Here is a 24,231-nt window from a genome sequence, read left to right as displayed (position 1 = left end):
AGCACGGACGCGCAGAAAGAAACGGAAGACTGAAGGAAAGAACTGAATTAGCGAGGATGCGGGAGAAAAGAGGATGAAATGTGGCAGGAGTGGGAGAAAGAGAGAGTCTTTAGGGAGCTGCCTACCCAGGATATCATTTTTAGGCGTCAGAGGAGTGTTCTCAACAGTATACAGCAAAATTGTTAGACACTTGATGTTTTTAAAGAAGTCTCTTATATGCTCAAACAGCAATATTGGCGCAAATGACCTGTAATGAAAATGAAAGTTGCTGCAATCTGAGAAGTCACTGTGGCCTACATCATAAATGACTTCAATAAACGCTTTCATGCCATCTTGCATTTAAATGGCTGTTGTTTGGGAATGCAGTCATGTAAGAGGCTTCTGGGAAGAAATTAAACCAAATCATTTTGATGCCAGACTTTGGCTCAGACATTCCTCAATGATCAAACCAACATTTGAGAATGAAATTGGTCCGCTGGTTAGTGCAGGTATCCAATCGCATCTACTGTTGAGGCAAAGCCACAAGAGTTTTTTTTGTTTGTTTTTTTGCGCGCTTTGAAGGATTTGTTTGGTGAATGTGTTTCCATCGTAGTTTATGTGCATGTCTTCTTATGTCTTGGAAACAGCTAATATTGAAAACAGTTTAATATTTCTTTAAAAGAAAATTGATACTGACATACTTGTGAATGGTAGTATATTCTTCACGAATAGGGCAATCCCATAATACGATGTAAAAATCTTCATATTAAATTAATCTGTTGTCACATGGAAACCAATAACCCAGCAACGCAAATAAACCACGTTTATTAAACGCGACTGCACGACTTTATTAAAAAATTTGGTTATTCCCCGGTAGTGACTTCAAAACCTGATCATCTGTGTATCGGACTTATTTTACATGAGATGTGATGTGTAATAAATAAGCAGTATTTTGACTACCACTTCTACTTCAGCTGAAGAGATGAGAACATGGTTTTTATAATTTCTTGAGTCTTGAAAAAGTTGAAGTTTGCGATATACTTTAAATAAACGCTCCGTCTGTCAGGGTGCACTTAAAGGGATAGTTCACCCCCAAAAGGGAAATTTTGTTATCATTTACTCACCCTCATGTTGTTCCAAACTTGTGTGAGTTTCTTTCTTCTGTTGAGCTCAAAAGATATTTTGAAGAATGTTGGTAACCAGACAGTTCTGTTTGGTTACCAACATTCTTCAAAACATCTTCTTTTGTGTTCAACAGAAGAAAGAAACTCACACAGATTTGGAACAACTTTAGGGTGTGTAAATGATAACAACATTTCCATTTTTGGCTGAAAACTATTGCTTTAAATCTGCAGTAAGTAAGGACACTGTTACATATCACACATGCACACTTCAATAAGCCGACAGAATGCAGGTTAATGTGCGGGCAAAATCATGCTGAGGGCCAAAAATCTAGGTGTGTCGATCATTTTATGCTTAGGTGATTTATGACCTTACTCCGATAAAGGAAAAAGGGTTAACGCATTTACATGCCCACATGCATGTCGGCTCATTAAGCGTAATCGAGTAAAGGAAGTGCATGTAAACGCATTTAGAGAGGTGGATCACTAGTGTTTGGAACAGAACCAGTGACCTCTCACCACTCTCACTCTCTCACGCTCTCTCTCACTCTCTCTCCTGTGATGAGATGAGCAGAGTGTGATAGCGTTACAGTTTAAACTGAAGAGAAGCAGGGATCTGTATGAAAGGTCATGATGGCAAAGAGCAAGGCTCAAGGAGTCTTCATCGACAGCGTGTGTAGAGCGCGGCCACTCTTGAATCTTTCACCAACGGCGCTCGATGCACCCCAGTTATTTTCACAGTTGGCTTGCAGTTAAAGGCTTTCAGTGGCTCTGGACAGGGTGGCTTTCAATAATGTAGTTTTTATGGCAGACGGTAGAAATGACCCAGATGCACATATCGCTGTCATCCAGGCAGCTGTAGTGGCTTCACTCAGTCTGTTCACTGATGTATCAATCCCTCTTTCTCTCTCGCTCGCCCTATTGATCATTCAGTCTCTCTTACATCCTGCATGTCCTAGTTTGCTTCTCTTTAGCTCGGTTTTAAAACCGCTGCCTAGCCTAACAGCATTTTACAGCATTATGTGCAGTTAGGATGCAAACGTTATTCTTAAAGGTGATAGACAGCCTATAAGGCAGCCCATTTTGGCTAGATATGCATTTCATGCATACTTTATGGGGAAGGCAATCCCATAATGCATTGCTACGTGTGCTTCTATAGATGTGCTTTGTATGCGTGTTACAGTCTGATGCTCTAGCTGAGGTTCATGTGTGTCTCTGCAGCAGGAAGTGTGACTCAGGATAGGGTGTCACTCCTCTGCCTTTCCCAACCCCTCGCAGAGCTCTAATCGGCACCCTTACACCATTCCTCGGTTGCACACACACACGCGGTGCCGACAGCTGTCCCTAGCCTGACAATGTCACTTCATTGGTGGTTCCTATGTGTGCCAATTAACCCTGTAACCCCTCTTACCCTCCTGTCTACACGGCTAACTGCCCCTCGTCCCATCTAACCGGTCTCTAGTTTCGCACTGATTTGTCTCTTTATCCACTAAGGGTCTTTGGCCCTGAAAAGTGTTAAAGGTTGATTTTTGCTCGTAACTTTCAGGAATTTGCACATATGACATGCTTAAAAAAAAAAAAAAAAAAGTATTATACATGAATAAAATAATTTAATATATATAATTGCCTATCAAATGTTAGGGGCCAGTAAGATTTTTTTTTTTTTTTTATAGAAACTAATATTTTAATTCAGCAAGGACTTGTTATATTGAGCAAGAGTGGCATTTAAGGTTTCTATTTTAAATCAATTCTGTTCTTTTGAACTTTCAATTAAAATGTATCATATTTCCACAAAAATATTAAGCAGCAAAACTGTTTTCAACATTGATAATAATAAGAAATGGTTGATGAGCACAAAATCAGCATATTAGAATGATTTCTGAAGATGCATCTTAAAATATAATATAATTAAATCTGTCACTTTTAAATAGCAATAATATTTTACAATATTACTGTTTTTACTGTATTTTTGATCAAAGAAATTCCGGTTTGTTAAGCTCAAGAGACTCCTTGCAAAAACATTACAAAATCCTCCAACTTTTGAAAAAAATATGGCCAATCACAGAATCTCTAAATATACACTTTCCCTTATACATTCATATGCAATTCAACTTAAAATTGTTATGTTAACAGTAAAAGTTCATGGACATGTCTTTTATCATCTACCCACATCCAAAATAACCATCCCAAAGTGTAAATTATAGTGGAATATGTCAGATTGTTTTACTGTAAGTGCTCTAGTAGCTGATGAGAAACACAGGTCTCATAGATCTCCACACATAGGGAGCTTTTCCACTATTGGCTCAACATCACGCTGACGTCAGCGCTCCCACTGGCGAGCAAGTGATCCGTGGAGGTGCAGCTCAGTGCGATATAAAGAATCCATGCTAATGCGCAGGCACCTTCCTGTCTGGACTGAGCAAGTGCACACAGAATAATACACAGGAGAGAGAGCAGAGAGTGATAATTGGAAAGTGGAAGTAGAGATGGCTGTCCATGCATCTCACAGGCTGCTTGTTTCAGTGAATAATCAGCAGCAGGTTTGATTCAAGAGGGCAGCCAGGGACAGGTGGTGCTCACACAAGTGTGTGTGTGTGTGTGTGTGTGTGTGTGTGTGTGTGTGTGTGTGTGTGTGTGTGTGTGTGTGTGCGTGTGTGTGCGTGTGTGTGTGTGTGTGTGTGCGCGCGTGCGTGTGTGCGCGTGCATGAGCTGAGAGAGGGAGAGAGATTGGGAAAAGAGCTTCCGAGCGCTACACAAGGAGAGTGACCTCATTAAGCAGTTCCTCCTCTCCGCTCACATCCTGTTTGTGCAGCGCCTTTCCTCCACGCTGAACACTGAGTCGCAAATCAATGGCAGGAGAGACCCACGGCTTCATAACGCTGCAGAGATGCGGCATGAAGGCAAACTTTGGACAGAATAATATACAGCATGTGATCTTTGACCTCTCAGCTACCTTCCATAACAACCCTTACACGCAAGAACTCTCATCTGCGGCCCACTGTCCTGGTATATATATGTATATTTACAGTATATATATGCATGCTGAGATGATATCTTGCAGTATAGCTGCTCTGGAATATTCTAAATGATAGATCAATCTGTATTATGCTGTCCTTTTTATGATAGCGACACCACGTGTGCTGCCCCCTTGTGTTGACTTATAGATGTTAATGCATATTTATTAAAGTTCCTGAACTGGCTTTCTCTTCAAATCTATATATTAGCCAGCATAAATGTTTATATCTCCGACTCTAGAGTGCTTGTGTACAGGAGACTTGATTTAGCATTTATTTAGTGTCATTTAGTAGGAGTTGTATGCATTTTTTAAGACTTTTCTGATTGACGACGACAGCTCAAGATAAACAAAAGTACAGTTCTGAATCTTCAAGTCGACATTGTTTATCTGAAATGCAACGCTGTAAGAAGGTTTCTTTATCTCAACTGGCTGAGTTGGAGTTTGTCAAACTTAAAAACCAGAACACAAAAAGTTGCAATGCATTAGGGACTATATTTCAAATGCAACACACTGTTGCCAAGTGTGCATTTAGATTTCTAAGGTAATAAATATTTTTAAAAGCTTATGAAGGAGATGAAAGGATTTGAAGTCAAATCGATGATGTGTTTAAAGTCAAGCTGAGTTCCAGATCGCGTTGAGTGTTTGCCTGCGTGCATTTAGAAGATCTTGCTATGATGGAGAAGCAATCTAGGGTTTAAAGATGGTAACCGAACCATGGCAAATGGAGTAGTGTTCAGCTAGCCTCCTTTAACTCAATGTGAAGTGTGTCCTAGATTCCAGCCCTGTGTGTGTGTACATGTGAGAGGGAGAGGGGTGTGTTTTAGCAGGCAGACTTCGAACTCTCCAGCGTTTCCCTACTGAGGTCTAAATCCACGAGACTTTAAGATACCAAGCCTTGTGACTATACAGTCTGCATGTAAAACAATGTCATTATGTATGACGAAGTGCATTGGTATGTTATATACACGAAGATGATTTTCACGTGCATCCAAAAACCACCAGAAACTTGAGCTCGACAAACATATTTTGATATGTATCTGTATCATCATGATTTCAGAGATTAATGGGAAATCTAAGCTTGTGAAATGCCCTTGTGTGTTTGCAGTCGAGTGAGCTGGATGATATCCTGGATGATCTACAGAACAGTCAGTCAGGCCTGTTCTCGGACTCCCGGCCGGTGTCTTTGCCTGCTGCCGTGGACAAGCAGTCAATCATCAATGACATCCTTCAGATGACTGGAGAGGGTGGAGCCAGCATGGGTACCCAGCAACAGAGAGCACTACAGGCTGTGGGCCAACAGAGTGAGTAACACACACACACACATTCTCCTACAGTTTTCATCTAGGAAGGAATACAGGAATCAAATCAGGACTGATGTTAAAACACTAGGCACTTGACGACTTTTTAAATGGTTACAGAGGAAAAACTGGGCGTCATACAATACACAATTGCTACACTGTAAATAATTGTGAAATTGACCATTTTTAAGTGAATTTCTTTTCAAACAAATGGCAACATTTGAATTTACAACAGTAACATTGAATTTAATGTGACGTTTTGAAATCGAATGTAGTATTTTCTTTTAAAACATACTCCATTAATCGGTATTTACAATATTGTAATGTGAACAATGAGTTCTAAATAAGCTCAATTGCCAAATATGCCTGATACACTTCGACTGGATGGAATCCGCGGAGTGGAGTCCGTATCCATCGTACAGTACGCCATTTTCTGTGAAATGTCATCTCAAATCTGCAGACTGGCTATGACTTTCCGGACTGTAAATCAAAGCAAAAGAAGTGTAGTGCGTTCCAACCCTTAAAGTGTCCTAATTATGCTATATTAAAGATTCCTCAATTTGTTTTGGAGGTCTTCTGAAAAACATCTGAGATGGTTAGATAAAGGATTTGGTTTCTTTAAACCCCTCCTTTCTGAGAGCCTACTCTTCTCTGATTGGTCAGATGACCCAGTCTGTTGTGTTTGGTCTACCGCTTACAGCGTGTGTCGGAAACAAAACGGCCATTACCAAATCTGATATTCAGCGGCTTCCTCGACATTTTTAGAGCCTACACCAGGGGTCGCAATCTTTTTGTCATGAAGTGCCATTTTTTTACGTTTCCGAGTTAATCAATGTGCCACAACCCTCAATCCTCATCCTTAGGAAGTGCATGCAAAATGGAAATGCTTTTCCAGAGTAGAAAGTAGTTCCAGTGTCTTCTTGACATGATAAAAACATGAACCAAACTCGCCCAGTCCTCAGCTACAACTACAGTGTTTGAGGGCGGGTCAAAATAGATGTTGTTTGCAGGCAGCCAATGAAGACCGTAGGCTGCCATTATGCTAATTTGTTACATACCTACATAGATTTGTGCAGAAAGTAATGGACTTGCTGACGATTCGCTTCAGTCAGGTCAGAATAGTTTTTTTTGTTTTTTTTTTACAAACTTTGCTGATCTTTTACATTCACAAACAGCACACGCTTTTATTAGCACTATATAAAAGGTAATATCCGAAAATAGCATAATAGAGGCACTTTAAAAGACAAAATTGAACGTGAACAACTTTCCAAGCGTGATTGTTTGTATACAAATAGTTGCCTTATCTCTCATATGTATGCACAATTACCCTCTTGAACTCTCATGTAAGAAGATTAGACCAATGTAATGCACTTGGTTTGAGCCTTGTGTATGTTGTGTTATGTAATCAACTACCTTTAGAACAACTTTGTCACCTTTAACCAGCTCTGACATCATAATCCTATTCAGACTTCACATGATATTTAGTGTGAATGTGCGTTTGTGTATTTACAAGGAGTTTCATTGACCAGTCTTGGATTTATTTGCACTTGTTTACAAGGTGACGGCAGAAGGAAAATTCCTCTCTTCTCGAACAGAGTCCTAATGTATTTGCAAAAATATTTGAAATAAATGAACGTGACAATGAAGTGAACCCAGAGCACTTTACATTTACAAACATGTCATCATTTTTGCAAAACACCCTGAAACTACTCGAGTGTGCCCAGAGGCTGACAAAAACTGTAAGCGAGTAGATCATGAGTTTGTCTTTTGTTTCTCATCCACATGATTTCAGCTGCGCGTATGTTCACTCACATACTCGGTCAACTGAGACATGTCAGAAACGGCAAAGACCGCTAATGCTACACAGTTGAGTCATGTTAACACTGGCTAGTCAACTACTTTTGGGAAAATAAGTGAAAATGGGTAGGCGTTCACACAAACCATAATATGTTACAATGAACATTATACATTATCATTCACTCATTTTCAAAAGTAATTTTTATACACTACCGTTCAAATGTTTGAGCAGTAAATCCATTAATAATGTCATAAAAGATTTCCAGTTCAAATAAATATTTTTGGAACTTTATATTCATAAAATAAACCTAAAATAGAGCATCATGGTTTCCACAAAAGTATCAAGCTGAAAAACTGTTTTCAACTTTGATCATAATAATAAATGTTTCTTGAGCACCATATTAGTATGATTTCTGTAGGATCATGTGACACTGAAGTAATGATGCTCAAATATAAAACAGTATTACAGTTTTTACTGTATTTTTGATTACATAACTGCAGCCATGGTGAACATAAGAGACGTTTAAACGGTAGTGTAATTTATCTAGAAACTCTTAAGGCCAGACTTCAACTAAATAGGGTGTTTTTACTGGATGTTTGCTGTGTGTGTGTGTGTCCTTAGATTTCGGTGCGCCGCGGCCAGGTCATCCCGGCAGAGCTCCTCCGGTCAGAAGCGTGTCTTTGGAAATGAACATGCCTGCTAAAGGTGCTCAGGGTCAGTACACTCTGATGAGGAACAACAGCCCCTACTCACTCATGCAGCAGCAAGGCATGATGGGAAACCACAGTGGCATGCCTGGTCAGCCCAACATGGTCAATGCAGGTGAGTTTAGCTGGGGTCAAAAGTGGACAATTGAAACGTGCAGTGACAAAATAAAGGACAAAATGAAGCTTGTCTGTGGAACTCAGGGCTTCCCCCACACTTAACACCTACTATGAGAGGAAAGTTCCAATGGCGCCTCGACCATGTGCAAACCAAAGTTTCTGTGTGATCACTGATGCACAGTCAAGTGTGACGCTGTTAGCCAAGAGAAAGAGAAAAGTGTAAAACGGCACAAAAGTGTTGAGTCAGATCAAAAGAACCCCTCTGTTTTGTTTGTGTGTGGTGGGTTGCATTCGCGTGCATGTGAATGTGCACATAAGGTGAGACTGTGAGCGGCTAGATATGAATGACTCATAACCTTTGGAAAGAATTGCAAGGTTTCTTTTCTGATCATACTGTATCTTCATGCATTTTTCAGGTGGTCCTTTTTTAAATCTCACAGTTTTGAGACATATTCGTAACACTTTAGTTTAGGGTCCAATTCTCATTATTAACTAGTTGCTTATTAGCATGCATATTATTAGTATATTTAGTACTTATAAAGTACATATTAATACCTTATTCTACATGACCATATTCTACATCCCTTAATCTACCCAATACCTAAACTTAAGAGCTACCTTACTATAAATAAGCTGTAATTAGGAGTTTATTGAGGCAAAAGTCATAGTTAATAGTTTCTTAGGACCCTAATCTAAAGTGTGACCCATATTTTATATTGAAAGATGTTGTCCTCTCACTCTTATTAGAGACCCGGTATCAACATTTTACCTTATTTTGGGATATTATCCGTAAAACCGCAGGAAAACCTCGGACTTGACAACACTGAAGATCTCTTATGCTCACCAAAGCTGCATTAATTTGATCAAAAATACAGTAAAAACAGTCATAAAAACTTATTAAAATAGTAATAATATTTTATGAGTAATACTATGTAGTCTTTACTGTAAATTTGTATCAATTTGATGCATCCTTGCTGAATAAAAGTTAATTTCTTACAAAAGTATTGTCCCCAAACTTTTGAATGCTAAATTCTCAGTTTCAATCAAAAAAATATGGCATAAAAAAAGAAACATTAAACAAAAGGAACCTTAAAATTAAAACCCCTTTTCTTTCTCTGTGTGTGTTTTTTTTTAAGGAGTCATGGGTAATAACGTTTCCCGTGTAGGAATGCAGCAGGACGGTTGGGGCGCACAGGGTCCTGGTAGCGCGACCTCACCCGCCACAGCTGCTCCCGCCGGCCAGCACCCAATCCCGCAGGGGGCGCTCCACGCTCGCATGGTGGCTAACTCTGGCACAGGCATGCCCATGAGGCCCAACAGCCAGCCTGGACCCAGACAGATGCTTCAGTCCCAGATGATGACCAATGGTAAATGTGCACAGAGCAGAGATTTCTGAGTGTCTTCTAACTTTGCTTTTATTCCAGACCCTTACAAGCTTTATTCAGTGACTTGTTAACTTATTCAGACCTATTTGCGTAAGAAGAAAAGAAGGTCTGAATGATCTTTACTGCTGTTTTAAACGTTTTGTCATCTTCTGTTTCTTCCTCAGCCCAGTCAAACATGGACATGGGCATGGCTGGCCACCAGTTTCCCCAGCAACAGGCACCGCCCAATCAGACGGCTCCATGGCCAGACAGTGTGATGCCTATAGAGCCGGTGCCATTTGGGAACCAGAACAGGTAAACAGCATTTATTATTGTCACTATTGTTAGACCGTCTGCTTTATTGGAGGCGTGTGCTGTCTGCACATGTTGATTTTGTACTTCTTTAACAAAAGAGCTTGACAAATGCACTCAGATGTAATCCATTATGGGATGTCCCATCATTCATGTCTCATTTACTGAATCAGTCTCTTGTGTCTGTCAGCTCCATATACAGCAGTTCTCAGGAGGATGTGCTGGGCCCTCCTCCCTCTGAGGGTCCGTCCGATGAGGGCGCTCTGCTCAGCCAGCTCTACACGGTCCTCAAAGATTTTGATGGTCTAGAGGAGATAGACCGTGCACTCGGCATCCCGGCATTAGTGGGACAGGTACGTAGTGCATTTTTCTTTTACAACCCAGGCCCTTTTTTTCTTTCAATGGATTGACTATCTTTCATTATACCTAGTGAAGCACAGACATAAAGTTTACAATTAGACAAAAAACAAAATAAAGTTTATTTAATTAATTTTAATTTGCATGAGCTCAATACTGACCGTGTTTCCTTTCCTTTCATAATAATGTTATTTTACCAAAAATAAAACTATTATCTCCACTCCTGACAAACCTTTTATTTTCAATAACCAAAAATGTATCAAATTTATTAAATAATCAACACTCAGCTCTAGCACTATATATAAACATTTAAATTGCACATAAGGCCGTTTATCAACTTTTGTTTATATAATTTATATAATTGTTTCTACTCCAATTTGTAGAGTTTATAATATAAACTTTTAAACCGTAGCTCTAGTAAAAAAACATGTTATCATGGCAGATTTATTCTTACATAAGTTAAATAATGAAGTAGAAATATTAAGAATATGTAATATAGTACATATATTTAGCAATATTCTCCTCTCTAGAGTTATTTTTTGTAGCTAACCTACCATTTGTGGACATTGAATGGCTTTCCTGAGGTAAATATAATGTTATGTGACATTAACAAGCTTTTTTTATTGATGTCTTTCCGCAGTTGAAACACTGATGCGATTACATGAGACATGATTCTTTTTTGGCCATATATTTTCAGTTGCTCATATTATTGCTTGTTAAAGTGTAACTGTATCCTCATCCTTGTGTTCAGGCCCAGCCGGTGGAGCAGGATCAGTTCTCCGGTCAGGACCCGGGTATGATGATGGATCAGAAGCCGCCCATGTACAGCCAGCAGCAGTACGCTGCGTCCCAGGCCCACATGCAGCAGGGCGGGTACACACCCATGCAGGACCCCAGCTTCCACGGCATGACGGGACAGATGGGACAGAGGCCGGGATACCCCATGCTCCGTGTGCCGGCCAGACCAGGACTCAGGCCCACCGGGGTCGTCCCTAACCAACCCAACACACTCAGACTGCAGCTTCAACACAGGCTACAAGCACAGCAGGTATAGTTTATACTCTCAAACTCAAGAAGAAAGCCCAGAGCGTGATTCAAGTTGAATAAAAGTGTTTATATTTTTATTTCTGGTGATACAATTAATATTAAGCACAGTGATCATTTAGTTGCTTTCTTTCACCCAAAAAAATCAAATTCTGTCATAATTTACTCGCCTTCATGTTGTTCCAAACCTGAATTACTTTCTTTTATTTGTGGAACACATGTTTTGCAGAATGTTGGTTACCAAACAGCTTTGGTAATCATTACAATCTTAAAATTAGCTTCTTTTATTTTTAAGTGAACTATACATTTAACAAAACCCCTCTTTTAAGTGGATATAAACAACACAATGGAAAGCTTTCCCTGTTTTGTTTTTGTTTTTTTATAGTTAGTTAATTGGTGACACTTAGCTTTGTTAATCCAAAGACTTAATGCATAATCTTTGTCTATCCTTACACACACACACACACACACAAAAGCTAAAACTATTATTTAATGTAAATCAGTACCGTCTGTGGTTAGCTGCCCCCTGCTGGACATTTCAGGAATTGTTCCTTGACCTCATTTGGGTTTATTTAGGGGTCATCACTCCTAACTGTATGGTGTCTGATAATGTGAAGCTACAAGCAGTAATTATATAGAATGTGATCATTATTATTTACAATATAATTTGATTTTATAAAAAAAAAAAAAAAATTAGAATAACCTTACCATTTTTTATTGTTATATTTTAGCTTTTTTATAATTGTAATATTTGCACACAACAGTGCAAATTTGTTCAGTGCATTCCAATACTGATGATATTTTGTATTACAGCCCTAGAATGTGTTGTTGTTTGTATCACTCCACTTTGAATGCTACATAGAATTCCAGTTTTATGGGTCATAATGAAACTTGATGACAGAGCAAAAATTAACAAAAAAAATCTTGTCCTATTGTGTCTGGAATGCCTTTTATGTGTAATACAATTCTTGTTTGTCAAGCTGATGTATATCAGTATCATACAAACAAAGAGTGTTGTTGTAGTATAATATAATTGCTTAAGTATTGAATAGTAATTACAGTGAAGCTTCTTTTGAAATAACTCTAAAATGTGACATCATGCTTTCGTGTCTCTCCCAGAATCGTCAGCCTATGATGAATCAGATGACTGGAGTGTCAAATATGAACCTACCTCTAAGACCCAACGTTCCAAATCAGGTATGCCCATTCACTTCCTGCATGCTCTCTGGTGCGCAGATGTCGAGCTTGCCTAAATAACACGCAGAACTGTCTCTGTCTTCCAGGGGACAATCAACGCTCAGATGCTGGCCCAGCGGCAGAGAGAGATGCTGAGTAATCACTTACGTCAGCGTCAGCTTGACCAGCAGCGACAGCAGCAGCAGCAGCAACAGCAGCAGCAGCAGCGCAGCATGGTCATGCGAGCCCAGGGTCTCAACCTGCCGCCCAACATGGCCGCCGCAGGCATGCCCGGAACCATGAGCAACCCGCGGATCCCCCAGGCCAACCCCCAGCAGTTCCCCTATCCGCCCAACTACGGTACAGGACTGGCCTCGCCGCCCCCCTCCACCAGCCCCTTCTCCCCCGGTTCTCCCAACCTCCCCGCCCCCCAGCTCCTCTCCCACAGCGCCATGCATGGCTCTCAGATGAGTCTAGCTAACCAGGGGATGCTGGGCAGTCTGAGCGGACAGTTTGGGGCTGTTATGAGCCCTCAAATGCAGCACAGTGCCTTTCAGTTCCCCAGCTCAGGTACTGCCTGCCCTTTCTCTCTGTCTGTGTGTCATGCGCTTCCACACACACGCACAAACACCTGCGACCAGCAGCGCTACAGGCTTAAGTTGTGTGATCGGGGCGTACAGTGAAAAAATCAGGGGTCAGTCGACATGGTTTAGTTAGAAACACAATAGTTCCGATGCAGGTCAGCTGTGTAAAAACACCATTCCAGCGACTATTGTGAGATACGATCTTAAAAAGCATATTCTAAAAAGACATAAATGATTATTTTTTGCAGAAATGATCATTTTGACATAATTTAATCACCCTCGTGTTGCTCCAAACATTTAGACTTTTTGTCTTCTGTGGAGCACGAAAGGTGACTTTTTCATTTCCTAACCAGCTTGTTTGAATAAAGACTAGACTCCAAAATTACACAAAAACACATCATTAATATATCATAAGTGGTTCATGTATTTTATTCAGTAGCCAGGATATTCTTAAAAAATCACCTTTTGTGTTCCATGGAGGGAAGAAAGCCAAGTTGTTATTGTTAACTAAAACTAACAAAAAATAGTTTTCGGTAATTGAAATTAAGCTGAAATCAAAGAAAATAGAAATATTAGATGAAAAACTTAAATGAGAGTTAGAAATGTTGCCTTTGCTACTAACTCCAATAGATAAAGTCCTAAAACTAATAATACTGAAATAAAAATAAATTCAAGCTAAATAGAAATATTAAAAAAATTATAAAAACATTAACAAAATTACTAAAATGTATAATAAAATTAATAATAGCAGTGGCGTTTCAGAACTATATTATGTACTGTATTAGGAGATTAGATGCCGCCATAAAACTAAAGACCAAAATTCACTTGTGTCTAGTAATGTTCCTTTTTATAATCTTAACTTTATGAGCTGTTTCAGGGAATATTTGGCCTTTTAAATATCTGTTTGTACATGTTCAGTCAAGTACTGTGAGATAATAGGTTATTTAGCACACTATGCTTGTTAAGTAGTATTAATTAAGCCTTTTTATTTATGTAGTGCCCTTGAAACATCTTAATGGTTATGGCAGAAGGTGGCACTAGAGGGCAGAAGAGTCACTTGAATGTTTTCCCCACATGAAATGAAGCACATGTTATCTGAATATATTACAGGAATATTCCAGCTCTTTTAGGACTTAATATCTAAGGGTAGCATGCTGTCTATTACCACAGAAAATTATTATGATTTACCGCTCAGTTTGTGAAAACAAATAGTGTGATCATTTGCATATTTTAAACTGCCACCTGCTCAATGGCCCTGTTAGGCTTCCATTGGAATTACATTTGATGAATTGCATTTTGCATTCTTTTTTTACAAACTGAAGAATGAGTTGAAATGATTCTGTGGTAATCAGCCAAATTCAACAGATCCAGACATTAAGAATATCCAGCTTTGCCACAGTAGATCTTTAGGTAACACATGAGCTCAGAGTCAGTATAGCATTACGCAAAAGCTTGTGTCGTGTCAAACTGTTGATAATTGTGGCCGTGTCTATGCCTGTGCTGTGTCTTATGTGTCAGTGTCTGTCCTGCATAGACTAATTGGCTGATGGTGATCAGTGGAGGCGGAGCAGTTGATTTTTAAACCAATTATGCGGTGACCCAAACCCCACCCCCCTATCCCGCCCATTACCCACCCACCCCTCTTTTCTCTGGCTGTCTCAGCCACTAACACTAACCTGCATGTGTAACTCTACTTTACTGCCTGCTTATAACACCTCTAAACCCCTCTAGTTAAACACAGGACACCAGTTCCTCACTTTTGATTATGGAGATGGGCTGAATATGATTTCTGCTTTGACATTTCTAAAAAATGATGATCAGCTAATTAGTTTGTTAAACGAATGATTTGAGTTGGTGACTAGTGTGTGTCTGTGAGTGTGTTTGTGTATGTTTCGATTCTGATTTGTGAATATTTGTAATCAATATTCCTGTTGTGGTTACAGATTAATTAATTAATTTCTGTGTGCTAAATGTGAATGCTGTCAGAGTGCGAGAGAGTGAATATGATGTGAATAGAGTGCTGTACAGTGATAATTATGTCATTTGTGTTTGATTCTTTGATTGTTTATTTCAAGCCGAGGTTTGTCTCCTCACATCTGTGTGTGTGTGTGTGTGTGTCAGGTATGAGTCAGCAGTCAGATGGTGGGTTCGGTGGTGCCGCCACCCCTCAGAGCCCCCTCATGTCTCCCAGGATGGGCCACGCCCAGAGTCCCATGATGCAACAGGCCCAGGGCAACACTTCTTTCCAGTCCTCCCCTGAAATGAACGGCTGGACACAGGGCAACATGAATGCCAACAGGTGCAGCTTTGTCACATGACATTCACTCGCTTTCACACAAAATAAGCACCAGGTTTTCGGTTGAACCCTTTTGCTAGTAAAGTATGTTTACTTATTTGTGATAGCTGTATGTTTTTAAATATATATTTATAGATCTTGATATACAATATATATATATATATACACTACCAATATTTTATTTATTTATTAATTACAATATTTTTTAAAGAAATTATTTGGCAAAAATGCATTTAATTGATCCATCTGTAAAAAAAAAAAATTTAATTTAATATAAATGCCATTGTTTAAACTTTCTAGTCATCAAATAATCCTCATGGTTTCCACAAAAATAATAAGCAGCATAACTGTTTTCAACATTGATAGGAATTGAAAAGGTTTATTGAGCAGAAAATCACCATATTAGAATTCTGAAGGATCATGTGACACTGAAGACTGGAGTTATGATGCTGAAAATTCAGCCTTGCTAAAATGTAAAAATTAATTTTACATTTAAATACGAATAAAATAGAAAACAGTTCATTTAAATTGTAAGAATATTTCACACTATTACTGTTTTTAACTATTTTTGAACAAATGAATGCAGCTTTGGTGAGCAATGGAATTTTTTATTTTTTTTATTAAACATAAAGAGTTGTTGTCTTAGAAAGGGAATTAGTTAGGAAACATTTGACCACCTAAAGGGTCTTAAACCTTTTATGTGCTTCCCTCCACAGTATGTTCACTCAGCAGTCGCCACCTCAGTTTGGCCAGCAGGCCAATAACAACATGTACAACGGGAACGGCATGAACCTCAACGTGCCCATGGCCACCAACTCGAGCAACATGGGCCAAATGGGCAACCAGATGAGCATGAGCTCAATGAACTCTGGACCTGGGGGCAGCATGGCCAACATGGGCCCTGAACAGGTTAGACACATACAGTCATGATGCGACACCTTCATCTAGAAAACGTGTGAATGTGTATTGCCTATTGGGAACACGTTCAAGCTCCGCTGTTCCCAACCATCACCTGAACTAGATGGTTTGAAAGCTCAAGCCACTTTTAAAAGCCATCTTTAGAGTGAAACTACTTTGCAGTGCTCGTCAAACTTTTCATTGCTAATGAAGCCCATATAAACTCCTCAATGTTCCAGCCAAGAGTTTAGTAAAAGCGTTACACCGTAGATTTATTGGATGCATTTATTTACTCAAACCATTAGACATAAAATGTCTAATGGTCAGACTTTAAGTGTCTGAGGTCACCAAATAGCGTAGTTGACTCTGAAACTAGCTCGTTAATAATTTACTCTAATTATCCTGGGTAATTTTGCAGATGATGCCGAACTAGACGTAATAGGACAGTGATGTGATTAGGCGCTGGCAATTAGTGCCCGTTTGAGGTGGATAAAGAGATCATATATGCAGACATGACGGACTTTGAGTGCTAAATATCAGACATGACGTCTATAAGTCAGCTAGAGTTTGACCACACATTTCTGCACTCCCAGAACTCCCATCTAACCAGATCTCCGTATCAGATTATATCGTCAGTAACAGTATCAACAGTATTGTGGTTCAATCATATAATTAAAAGCTAACTTACTGTGAGTGTGTATACATGTTTTATATACAGTACACTAATATATACAATATTGTTCAAAAGTTTTATTTATTTTTAAATACGTTTTTATTCAGCAAAGATGCATTAAATTGAGCAAAATTCATGACATTTATACTGTTACTAAAGATTTCTATTTCAAAGAAAGGCTGTTCATTTGAATTGTTCAAGCGATCCTGAAAAAAAAAAAAAATCCACACAAATATCAAGCTAAATCGATTATAAGAAATGTTAAAATAGAAAATATCGATTTTAAATTGTAATATTTCACAGTATAACTTTTTTCTGTATTTGTGACCAAATAAATGCAGCCTTAATAGCTAATGCAGTCTTTCTTCTTTCATTAAAGAAGACATTAAAACAATCTTACTGACCCCCAAACCATTGAATCCTTTAATATGTTGTTCTTCAAAAATAGTTCTTTAATATGTTTACTTAAGTGATGCACTCTCTCGCCAGTTCTTTTTTATGCTTTACACAGTCCGCTGCAGCTTTTAAGCTTCATTAAATAGTATGAATATTTAACCAAGCTGCATGGGTTTGATCGTGTGCACTTGGTGTTGTTATAAGTCCACAGGCCGTTGAAATCTCAGTCCGCTGATTTATTCCCAAGATGTGTGTATAGTCAGTCTTTTAATAATTTAGCATTTTGCCATTAGTGGAGGTTTAATGAATTATTGCACTCTGTTTCTTAGCTGTAATTATCTCTTCATGGCAACACAAAGTTTGGCATTACAACACATTTTAGTGAGGAGGGGTACATGAAACTGGGTTACAAGAGCTTTTAAAAAGTACTTTACCTGACGTGATTTATTACAGCGTATCTTTTGCCATATAACATCCCCCTCATTTAAGCACATTCTCATATATATTGTTGAGTATACATTGTTAAAAACTTTAGATTAGATTAGTTCTCATTTTTCACTAACTATTAACTACGACCTTTTCCTCAATAAACTCCCACTTACTGCTTATTAATAGTAAAGTAGTTGTTAAGTTTAGGTATGGGGTAGGATTAAGGGATGTAGAATATGGTCATGCAGAATCAGTCATTAATATGTGCTTTAAAAGTACTAATAACAGCCAATATCCTATCTATCCTACATGCTAATAAGCAACTAGTTAATAGTGAGAATTGGTAAATTTCAGAAAACTTTCATGGCCCCCAGAATATTTTGTTGTGTGACTGTGAATATTTGAACATGCAATAAATAAATAAAAACTTTAACAAATAGCTGAGAAAATTATGTCAATGGCGAGGAAAGAGTTATTAATAAGCTGTTAATGCATGTAGTCATTTAAATGTGTTAACATGTTTTCCTTTATCGGAGTAAGGTCATAAACCAATAGATACAGCAAAATGTTTGCCCCTTACTCTGATTTTGCCTGGTTTCGCCCACAATAAAAGGATAGATCACCCAAAAATGAAAATTCTGACATCATTTACTCCCCCTTTAAGCTGTTCCAAACCTGTATGAATTTCTTTCTTCTGTTGAACACAAAATAAGATATTTAGAAGAATATGGTTAACCAAACAGTCGATGGGCCCCATTGACTTCCATAGTATGGAGAAAAACAATACAGACTCAAAATGATTACTGGCATTCTTCAAAATATCTTATTTTGTGTTCAGCAGAAGAAAGAAACGATACAGGTTGTGAACAACTTGAGAGTGAGTTTAACCTGCGTTCTGTCGTCTGTGTAGTATATAACAGGACAGCATCCTAACTGCAATTTAAACAGACAAACTCTGACTCTTTCTCGACCCAATAAATGATAAAAACATGTTCTCATCTCTGCAGCCGAAGCAGAAGTCAAAATACTGCTTATTTATTTAACATCACATCTCAAATAACACGGAACAATCAGAGTCAGGTACAGGGATTAGGTTTTGATGTCACTACAGGGGAATAACCAGATTTTTTTTAATAAAGTCTTATAAATGCAGTTTACTTGTGTTGCCAAGTTATTGGTTTGCATGTAAATCAGGACAACGGGTTAAATTAAATAAGCTGATTTTAGGGAGTTATCAGTGTGTATGTTGATGTGATCAGTGACAACAACCACATATTTAAGAACAGATGCAATGAACACCCATTGACGCATAACTTAAAGCATACGCAACAACACCACTAAATAACCCAGCAAACAATAAAACAGAAGTTCACATGATTTATTCATACCATGATGCATGCCGTAGGAACCGTAGTCCTGACTCCAGCACTGCAGACATCAGTATAGAGTGCTGCAGGGATGACATGTTTTTATAGGCCTAACCCCAGTTAGCATGTTAGCATTTTAGCTCTCAATGGAGTTTGGTTTAAAGCCTGAAATAACGTCTGTGGTGAACACAAGCTCAAGATATTTTCATGTTTTATTCTATGACAAAAAAACACACCAGTAATACCTCACTCTTGATTTTTTTTTTTTAGAAGCTTTTATAAATTTTGACGAAGTTGCCAGAAGCATGGCTGTGGTGATGTTGAAGTCGAATGAGTGTGGTGTAGTTTGTTTACAGCCTAAGATTTATTTCTTGAGATTGTATTTAGGCTTCAACATTCATAAAAGTTGTGTTCATTTGTGAAAATTATCTTGATGGGCAAATCGTTTAAGTATCAGAAACTTTTGTTGATCACAGAGCTTATCATTCAAAAAATCACAGTTTTTTTCTCTCTCTCTCTTTTCCACAGCAGAAGTATTGTTGACACGGGGCAGACGACATCACAATGCAGTAAACCGAGTTTAATGAAGATGTTTCATGAGTGATGTTCATCTGCAGCGTGATCAAGGAGAGTTTGGAGTGATGCTGTGCTATTTAAGCTGCTATCGGGGCCGTACGGGTCTTTAGAGAGCCTGTCTACTGCCCCCTACTGGACATCTCTAGAGGATGCATCAGGGGTACTGGAGCTCGGAGGGGACGGACACTCTCCCTCACTCTCTCTCTCACACACACACACACACACACACACTGACACTTTGATCTTCTGGACCTAGAGCCCCCTCCCACCCCCTCAGTCGAGCACGGCCTTCTGTCTCGTACTTACACCGTAAGCCCTTTCCGTCAGTCTGCTCCGTTGCATTCACCGTAGTGTGACTTAGGTCTCCCCTGTCAGTGGCATCGGAATCCTTGTTTCCCATGAATGTATTCCTCCCTCTCTTTTTTTTTCTCTGTCTTCTCGTTTCTTCCTCTGGACTTCAGGCTCTTCTTAAGAAGACGTTCTATTGCCCAACCATCTTTCTCTCTTGACTCCTTTCCAATCTGACGTTCCAAAAACAGGCAAGAATACTGCATTTGAAATGCACGCTCAAAAATTCAGCCACTTTGCCTTTTTGTTTTCTTTATTGTTTTGTTTCAGAGTGCAAATAAAGATAGAATGATGTTGAAACGGCATCTATATAGATTATGAGAATCCAGATGGTGGTTTGTAAAATTAGCTTGATCTAGTCAAGAGGTTTATTGTGTATTAAATTAAGTTTTATTCTAATGTATAGTTTGTTTTTTAATAACAGTGTAGATTTCTTTATAAACCATCAGTTAGAAAGAGAAAAGTCACTGAGAGTGCATACGAAATGCCTCAGCATAAGATAAAGTTCAACATGGATTTTGTTTTCATTGGTCCAGTAGTTTCAGAGAGACGGTGATTTTTGTTGTGGTTAGTCAAATTAAATGCTGGTAGATTGTAAATACCAATTCTGGGGGGTGGGGGGACTCTGTTTCGTATTATATTTAAAAAAACTCAAATTTTCCAGTATATTTCCCCTTCCTCCCCTCAAATTCCAGTCTTAACTGTTTCTGGAACTAGGACGGAGTTTCTCACCACCACGAGCATGTTCGTTTTGGCGGGAAGATGAGGATGAGCTGATTCCTGTGGTACTAAGGAAGGGGGAGCTGGGGTCCGGTGGCTCTTCTTTCCTGGGTGGGGGTCTGGGAGGGTGCTGTGTGTACAGTGTACAGATACTCGCTTGCTTCTAAGCCTTTAGCCGGGAGCCCCACCGGAGGAACCCAACACAGCCATAAACTCAACACTGAAGCCTGCTTTCTTTGTTGTGTGGAGTGACGTGCTTCATGCCAGATGCTATAGGTACAAGCAGAATCCGGTGTGTGTAAGAAAAGACAACAAGCAATAAATATTACTTGAGGTTTTCTTTTGCTTTGTTTTGTAATTTTTGTACAGGACTTTTCAGGAGACACATTTTTGCTCCCCGGTTTAAACTCAGTATTAAAAACAGATTTTTTTATTGTGCTTTCTATTTTGAGAAGAAGAAAAAACACAAACGAGATGTCCAAATCTACTTGTTTCTCAGTGAAAAGCAGGTTTTTAGTTCTGGTGTAGCCAAAAAAAAAAAAAAAAGGATAAAAGCAGCAGCATTGGTGTTTTACGTGGCTATTCCTACATTCACACATTGTTCGCCATCTTGAAAACATCAACGGTTCAGATTTGGATCAACGGTCACTACAAACACGTAAACTCTTATCGCTGTAATGTTCGCAATACAGTCTTTGTTTTCTAGCCTATTTGAGGACTAAGCCAAATTTCCTCGACTTTAAATTGATCGGTAGACTTACACATGCCACTTTCTTTTTGTTTTCGTCTCATGTCTGCACACAGGTTGTATCGGGGGTTAGATTGTCAGCCTTTAGCTTTCGCTGAAAATATCGCCATGTCATCTGTGTTTAAGCTGGTGTGTTTAAAAAAAAAGTACTAGGCCTACATGTTTTAAGTATACTGTATGTACCAGCAGCAGCAACTGAAGTTTGCGACGACCAGCTCTGTCATTATTCGCTGAAGGTGCCGTGCTTGTGTACGAATATACCTGGTGTTTTGGTATAGCTTTAGCTTTTCCTTTTAAACACTGTAAATACAAGTTTGATTTCACATTGTTTGGGGTGAAGCGTCACTCTGGCCACCATTCAAAATGTTCTGTATCCTTTGAGAAACACCTGCATTCTCGTGTGGGATATAATCGATTTCAATAAACCCGCTAGCATTTGTCGACTAAAACGAGTACTTATTTATTCCAAGCTTTTTTTGATCACAATTTCGATGAATGTTGGATGCCTTGAACAAGGACTGACATCCATACGCATCTATACTACTATCATATTGGAGAAAAGCCAGTTTTGAGGTCGCACATGTACCACTACCCTCTGCAAAGTCCAAAGATTGTCAAGATTTTGAAATAAATATAAGCCATGATGTGAAGGTGGTGCAGAGTTTTCTAGACTTTTTATCAGTGCTAGTGCAAAAGAGCCATTTGTCCTCAAATAAAGAAATAAATCAATGGAGTTGTAACGGCTATTGAATTTCCTAAAATGATTTGTCTTTACCTTATACCTTTTTGGTTTTGTTTTTCTGAGACTTTAAACGTGTTTTGTATAGTCTGCCAATTTCTTAGAGCTAAATGCAACAACCTTGAAATGCTATAACTTAGCATATTGCCTTAGATCTGTTTTATCGTCTTGTATATTACAAAAGTTGTCTGTATTATATTTGTATAGCGAATCATTGACAGGATCGACCCAGTTCATCAATGGATACGTACAGAACTCTCTCTCTCTCTCTCTCTCTCTCTGTCTCTCCCTCACTCTCCTCCAGTCTCAATATTGCTCATTTTCCATGTTTTGTTTGTGATCAGTTGTGGGTTTTATTATTTTGTACAGTCCTGATTTTACCCTCTCAGTTATGTGTGAGAATGAAGACGATGCAATGGGAAATCGAAGCAATATGTAATTTATAAGGACTTTTTGGAGAAAGCTTACAGTGTTGCGCTCCTGAGATGTATTTTATTTCCCAGTTGTGGTCACAAACATCTCTGTTCATCCGCATCGATGTGTGTAATCTTAGTGTGAGCCTTTTATGCAAAGTTAGATATACCGAGAGAAATTTAAATACAGTTATGCAAGTTGTCAACTAATATGGCTTTGCTGATGCTATTTGATGTTGAATCAAATTGAATTGTAAATAAAGAATTCTGTTATTGCAACATTTATAATCATCTCATGGCTTATGTTTTCCATTTTACAGAGAAAATGATGCACAGATCTTTCTAAAAAAATAGCTTTTTAAAAGTAGGAAAACCTTGTTCGTATAAGGTTAATTAATAATGGCGCGCTTGCCAAACCATGTGAATAAATGAATAGCGTCAAAACCTTAATTCCACAAAACGCGTTTATTCAATGTAAACGAAAAAAAATGCTTTATAGACATTGAAGACAAAAAACAACACCCGTTACACAGGAACTGAAATGAATAGTGTCTTATTTAATATAAGAGAATATCAGAAGATTACGAAGTACAATGTATTAGGCTATATGTGCCTTAAAACCGCAATACTTTTTTAATAGGCTAATTATTAAATAATTTACTAATTAATATAGTAGTATTATATAAATAAGTGTATTTGTAATATTGTTAATAATGACAAATGGATTGTTATTTGTGCTAGGCTACCTAAAAAATCTGGTTACGTTTTTTTTTTTACATTTAAGTATGATAACAATAATTAACAACATGTAGCTACTTATATTATAGGGTTATGGTTTGGTTTGGTTTAGGGTTGCAATTAGTTAGTTGCAGTTGCAGCTAACAGTACATTAGTTGCAATTATGCATAATTTACTGTTATTGCCAAGTAGCTATGTAACGTGTAACAAGGACACTGTAATAAAGTGTTATCAAGTTTTTGCTTAATAGTTTATTTTTTGGTCTAAAAAATAAAAATTTTACCCAACAGAACTTAATGATTACTGAATTAATAATAATTTTTGTTCTTTTTATTTAGGAATAATTCCAAAATTATTGTGTTAAAGTCCCTGCGGCGAGACTTATTTTGTAAAAAAATTTTTTAAATAGGCTACCTTTTTTCGTAATAAAATTAGGCCTACCTCTCATTCATCTGGCTGTGAAGTGTCAATGATATTGCTGTGAAAGTTCGTTTTCACGGAATAAAATGATCCACAACAGATGTTTCCTCTTTGAGAAACTCCATGTAAAAAAAAGTAGGCCTATTATGTCAAACTTGAAGTAAGTTAGCTGGTTGCCTTAAAATTTTGAGCTAACACAATGGAGATCGCATGGCTTAATAAATAGAAATTCAAAATAATGTGTTATCTGAACCACAATAATTAAGTTAATTTGACAAAAGAGAAAAGTTTTATTGTTATACAAAACAATTATTGTTTAGTGACACGGTTAATTCCCATTATTAAATGCATGCTGCTGCAGACTTGGTTTCACAAACAGCCTCTATATCTAAACTGAACTCGTGCCGTTAGGAGCGGTTAACAGTGCGCCTGCAGTAGTTAACACATTAGAGACTGCGGTGCATATGAAAGAGAGCTGTGAGAGGATTCTCAGTGCTGCTACAGCGTGTTAAAGTGTAATTCCCTGAGGATGAACCCCAGACTGACCAATGACAGCACAGATCCGGGAAAGGCATCCCCTCTCGAGTAGCTATCCTAC

At 38.3% G+C, this 24,231-nt stretch overlaps 1 protein-coding gene across 7 annotated transcripts in view; it reads left to right on the top strand.

Annotated features, from left to right (window-relative positions):
* The window catches only part of ncoa2 (nuclear receptor coactivator 2), a 91,837-nt gene extending 70,924 nt beyond the window's left edge, over nt 1-20,913 (top strand). For 3 of the 7 annotated variants that reach the window (XM_079601335.1, XM_079601333.1, XM_079601334.1), the window contains 11 exons: nt 5,222-5,417; nt 7,834-8,034; nt 9,173-9,403; nt 9,586-9,715; nt 9,903-10,065; nt 10,821-11,117; nt 12,233-12,310; nt 12,397-12,859; nt 14,995-15,172; nt 15,886-16,078; nt 19,460-20,913. In XM_079601335.1, the coding sequence (XP_079457461.1) occupies nt 5,222-5,417; nt 7,834-8,034; nt 9,173-9,403; nt 9,586-9,715; nt 9,903-10,065; nt 10,821-11,117; nt 12,233-12,310; nt 12,397-12,859; nt 14,995-15,172; nt 15,886-16,078; nt 19,460-19,474 (2,145 nt within the window). In that variant the 3' untranslated portion in view covers nt 19,475-20,913. The remainder of the gene's footprint in view (nt 1-5,221; nt 5,418-7,833; nt 8,035-9,172; nt 9,404-9,585; nt 9,716-9,902; nt 10,066-10,820; nt 11,118-12,232; nt 12,311-12,396; nt 12,860-14,994; nt 15,173-15,885; nt 16,079-19,459) is intronic. The other 4 variants (XM_079601338.1, XM_079601337.1, XM_079601339.1 and 1 more) reach the window with 3 other exon arrangements.
* The last annotated feature ends 3,318 nt before the right edge of the window (nt 20,914-24,231 follow it).

The sequence above is a fragment of the Phoxinus phoxinus genome (genome assembly GCF_949152265.1).
Source record: "Phoxinus phoxinus genome assembly, chromosome: 24".
Taxonomy (NCBI): Eukaryota; Metazoa; Chordata; class Actinopteri; order Cypriniformes; family Leuciscidae; genus Phoxinus; species Phoxinus phoxinus.
This window is presented reverse-complemented; position numbering and strand designations above follow the sequence as displayed.